The 4,516-nt window shown below is 39.5% G+C and overlaps 1 protein-coding gene across 2 annotated transcripts; it reads left to right on the top strand.

The window, feature by feature from the left end:
* Nucleotides 1-420: 420 nt before the first annotated feature.
* Nucleotides 421-4,229, top strand: LOC107612602 (uncharacterized). Of its 2 annotated transcripts, none has more exons than XM_016314292.3 (3): nt 421-3,071; nt 3,147-3,544; nt 3,615-4,229. In XM_016314292.3, exons 1-3 carry the CDS (start codon nt 2,984-2,986, stop codon nt 4,059-4,061), a joined length of 933 nt encoding a protein of 310 aa, XP_016169778.1. In that variant the 5' UTR covers nt 421-2,983; the 3' UTR covers nt 4,062-4,229. The 2 variants fall into 2 exon arrangements, with proteins under 2 accessions (XP_016169778.1, XP_020965306.1); XM_021109647.2 differs by having other exon boundaries at nt 423-785.
* The last annotated feature ends 287 nt before the right edge of the window (nt 4,230-4,516 follow it).

Below are 4,516 nucleotides of genomic sequence, written 5' to 3' on the forward strand. Positions count from 1 at the left end.
TTTAAAATTTAAAATATAAATTAGATATAAATTAATTAAAGTCGATCTAAATAGTATCAAAATACATCCATTTTTATTTTTTAAATTGGTATAAATTAAATTATTAATATTTTTTATTATTTTTAAAAATTATATTTTTATATTTACACACACATATCTCGTTTATCATGTAAACAAAAAAATGTTTCTAAAAATCAGACTGAACTGACCGGTTAAACCGGTCCGACAATGCAAACGGTTCGGTTCTTCACTTAAAACTGTTCATCATAAAATCGGAAACAAACCGTTGAACCAATCAGAAACAAACCGGTTGGACCGAACTGGCAACGGGCCAATTTTTCAGAAATGACGCCGTTTCAGTAAATTAAAAATTAAAAATAAATAAATAAATAAAGCACGCGTTGCTCTGGGTATTGCTCCCTCCCCTCTTTCGTTCCTAGCTTCCTTTCCAGCTTTCCTTCCTTCGTTCTCCTCAAGACCTCAACTCAAAGAAAGAAAACCCTAGCTAGCCTCCACCACCGCCGAACGGAGTGAGTGAGCCATTGCCGCCGTCCATGATTGTCAGAGGCTTCTCTCTCTTCGTCCTGTCCTCAACCCCCTGTTCGCACTTCGCTCTCTTCTTCCTCGCTTGGCATCCATCCTCCATCATCTTTGTCTTATGCACCGTCGTCTTGTTACCGTCGTCTCGTCGCCGTTTCGTTTACAACCCAAAAAAAGAAACAAAGCTTCGGTAGCGCTGAGAGCCCCTTGCCCCCTTCTCTCCTTCTCCACTCTCCAGAACTCAGGTATTTTCAACCAAAGAAAAAGTTAAAAACCCTAGCCTCAGCCGACGTTCGTCTGTCTGTCGAGCTACTGCCGCCATCTGTTCGTCGAGCCACTGCCGTCGTCAGTCACACGCAGGGCTGCTCTCTTCGTGCTGTTCTAAAAGTCTCCAACCCCTGCTCTCTTCTTTGATTACTGATTATTTGATTGTTTTGTGTTATTTTTTTTTGAATGATTATTTGATTACTAATGAGCTCTAGTTATGTTGTTTTCCTGTTTTGTGTGTTGTGATTTCGCTGATTATTGAAGGACTTATGATAATTGATTATTGAATGTCTTTTTATTATTGATCAGGATTACTGATGTTCTGCTGGTTTTGCTGTGTTGCATTTTACTTTACTGTTTTCTACTGTGCTGTTTGGCGTGCTGATGTTTTGTGTTTTGTGATTTCTTTGCATAGTGATGTGCTGCTGGAAACTGAATTGCTATTGTTTTGTGTGTTTGTGATTTACTGTTTTGTGACTTAATTATGCTTAGATGCTGTTTGTCTTCATGATTTATTGATTTCAGTTATGTAGGATTTTGTGATTTCTTTGCAATTTGCATAGTGATGTGTTGCTGGAGACTAAATCGCTACTATTGTGTGTTTGTGTTTTACACTTTCACTGTTTTGTGACTTAATTATGCCTAGATGCTGACTGTCTTCATGATTTATTGATTTTAGTTATATAGTGTGTTCTGCTCTGGAGTGTGACTTCCGACTTATAACTCGGCTACGGTCAGGCTAGGTAGTCCTTCTATAACTCAGAACGTCCTCTCTGGAACCAGGGTGTGGTTGGCGTGGAACCTGCAAAAGGGACTCCAACGCCCAAGTCAGTAATATTACAAGACAATGAGAAATACTTTAAGAGAGAATAAAATAGATGTCTTATGTGGGCTGAAGTGTTTTATTCTTCAGTGTTTAGATGAGGAGAGATCAGAGAAAATCGTATCCCCTAGCGGGGTTAGGAGGTGACTTATATAGACGGGAAAGCTTAATGATTTTACCGTTATACTGACCTTGATAGTAGGGCTGTTATGGATATTTTCTGTTGTTCCCTTATATCTCGGTAAGTTTGGAAGATTCAGCTATTATCGGTTAGTTTTGTAGAATTATTCAAATTTGATCTTTTCTGTTTGTGGTTAAGCTCGGTCAAAGCTTCTGGAATCCAAGTACTTCGGTATGGATCACAGCCCCCAAGCTTGGCCTGTGAAAAAACAGGTTGAGCTTTTTATGTTTTCCGCTTTTTGAAGCTTTATTGTGACCGTAATGGAGCCCCCAAGTTCAACTTGTTTTTTGTTTTTTTTTTGTTGGGCTATTATGTGTTGGGCTTTGATGCGCAGTGTGATTTTCGTTCCCGCTTCCTTTGTTAGTAGTTTTATGAAACGTGGGATAGTGGGTGTCTTGGGAGTTGGGGTTGTCTCTTCAACTGGTTGCTGTGTTTGCGTTGGAGTTTATTACATTGCTCTTAGGACGCGTCATGTCTAAAAAAGGTTAGTAAATTGTATTTGTCTGTTGGTTTTCTTTTCTTTGTAAAAATGGGGAAGAAAGATACTGTTGCTATTGATGAGGGTGATGTCTATAGCTGGGTTGATAGTGATGTTAGGGGTCGCGTATCTGTGTTTTGTAACGATGAGCTTGTGAAACAATTGAATGAGGCTAACTGGGTAAGGCGTGGGCATGATTTTGAGGTTAGGTTTCTGCCATGTAGTGAGAATGATAGAGTTTGTGAGAAAAGGTCTGACTGGAGCTACTTCTATATGTATACGTGTTTGTTGACTGAACTTGGTATACGTTTTCCTTTTACTGACTTCGGGTGTGGAGTTTTACACCAGTTAAACTGTGCTCTGACACAATCGCACCCAAATTCCTGGGCATTCGTTAGAGCTTTTGAATGTCTAATGGATTATTTGGAATGTTATCCTTCGCTTGGTTTATTTTTCTCTTTGTTTCAAGCTAAGGGTGTTCGTAGGGGTGGGTGGGTGAATTTGAGTGGTCATCCAAATCTTTCAAAGATTTTAAAGAAATGTTTGTTAAAGTTCAAATCATTGAAGGTTTTTATCCCTTCTTCTTGGACTCGTTGCTTGAGGAGAGATTTCCAATTTTTTGGTCTCCCGAGCCCAAACAAGTTTTAGATTGGAAAGTAGGGTTTCTAGCGAAGATTTGCTGTTAAATTTTTTGATGTTTGCAATGTCGTCTTCTTCTTTACTTTCTACGTCTACTCTTCTGGAGCTTGAAGGGGATAAGGAGGCATTGGAGGAGTATCTAGGTAACCTGTAGGTTTTGTTGTTTGAACTGTGGTTTGGTGTTTTTATCTTATATGGTGTTTGTGTTTGTTGTGTAGGTGAGAAAACTTTCACGCTCACTACGGCGAATTTGAAGGCTTTTGTTTCGAAGAACAAAAAGAAAGAAAAGGAGGGATCCTCTACCAAGATAGTTAAAGAAGGTGAGGGAGGTGTGGGGAAGCTTGATGGAAGTTTTAAGAGGAAGAGAGGTGATGGTTCACCAAAGGTTGTTGACCTTACTGCTACGAGAGATGGTTCTGCCATTTTTACTCTTGAGGAGATAAGTGCTACTTATGAGAGTCAGGTGGTTCTTCATGGTTATAGGGAAGGTCCGTGTAATTCTCTATGGTCCTCTGGGTACCCGTTTATGGCTGTGGCTGACGAGGTTGCTCAGGTGGATTCTGATGTTAAAATAATTCATGATGTAGGAAAGGTTGGGGTTGCTCGCTATTTACAGGTATATTTTCTAGTGTGCTTTGTCTTTTTGCTATTGTAAATGCTGTTTTGTGATGATTCCTTTTTCGTAGGTGATTGGGGCTAGGCTTCTTTCTATTGGTCGGACTTCAGAGTTGGATGATATCTTGGAGGGTGATCAGGTTGCTGCAATTAAGAAACTGAAAGAGTCTTTGGAGGAGAGGGATGCTCGGGCTGAGAAGTTAAAAACTAAAGTTAGGGGGTTGAAGGAGAAGGTAAAGAATGTTGAGTCTGAGCTTCAGAAAGTTAGGCGAGATCTTGAGTCAAAAGTTGAGGAGGCTGAAAAGGCAAATGCTCAGATTCCTGAGCTGCAAGAGGAGGTTTTGTCAGCCTTTACTCTTGGGTTTGACCGTGCTATAGCTCAGATAGGAGTGTTATCTCCCTCTTTTGATGTTAGTAAATTAGATGTTACAAAAATTGTTAGTAATGGTCAGTTGCTCGATGATGAAGCTCTGTCCGATAAGGGGGACGGGAGTGCTTCTGTTGGGAAAGTAGACTGAAGAAGTTTATCATGTTTTAGTTTGTTTTTTTTTTTTTTGTAAAGCTTGTTGCTTTCTTTTGGAACACTGGATAATGTGTAGTTGACTTTGTTATGGTTTGGTAGACCATGTTTGTACTTTTTTTGAGTTTTGAAATGAATGGATTTGATAGTGTTGTTTTGTTATACATATGAATAGTTTGTACATGTTGTTTGATATGGGTGTGAGGGACCTCATTAAAACCTCCTCCAGACAAAACCCTATGTGGAAAAAATCCTGGGGGTAGGAAAAATAGTATCTCTTCATGTTCATATCACTTCTATGATAAGTAAGACTTCAAAGAGGAAATGTTCCAGATTCCTGGGACTTCTTCGCCTTCTATTGTCTGTAGTTTGTATGCTCCTTTTCCGAGTACTTTGAAAACTCGGTAGGGTCCTTCCCATGAAGTTGCTAGTTTGCCATGTGCATGTTGTCTT

The sequence above is a fragment of the Arachis ipaensis genome, chromosome B8, assembly GCF_059453495.1.
Source record: "Arachis ipaensis isolate K30076 ecotype BB chromosome B8, ASM5945349v1, whole genome shotgun sequence".
NCBI classification, from domain to species: domain Eukaryota; kingdom Viridiplantae; phylum Streptophyta; class Magnoliopsida; order Fabales; family Fabaceae; genus Arachis; species Arachis ipaensis.

Coding starts and splice junctions, on each gene's coding strand:
- LOC107612602 (XM_021109647.2), top strand. CDS start 659: ATGCACCGTCGTCTTGTTACCGTCGTCTCGTCGCCGTTTCGTTTACAA. Junction 786..3,146: donor CTCCACTCTCCAGAACTCAG/GTATTTTCAACC, acceptor TTTGTTGTGTAG/GTGAGAAAACTTTCACGCTC. Junction 3,545..3,614: donor GGGTTGCTCGCTATTTACAG/GTATATTTTCTA, acceptor CCTTTTTCGTAG/GTGATTGGGGCTAGGCTTCT.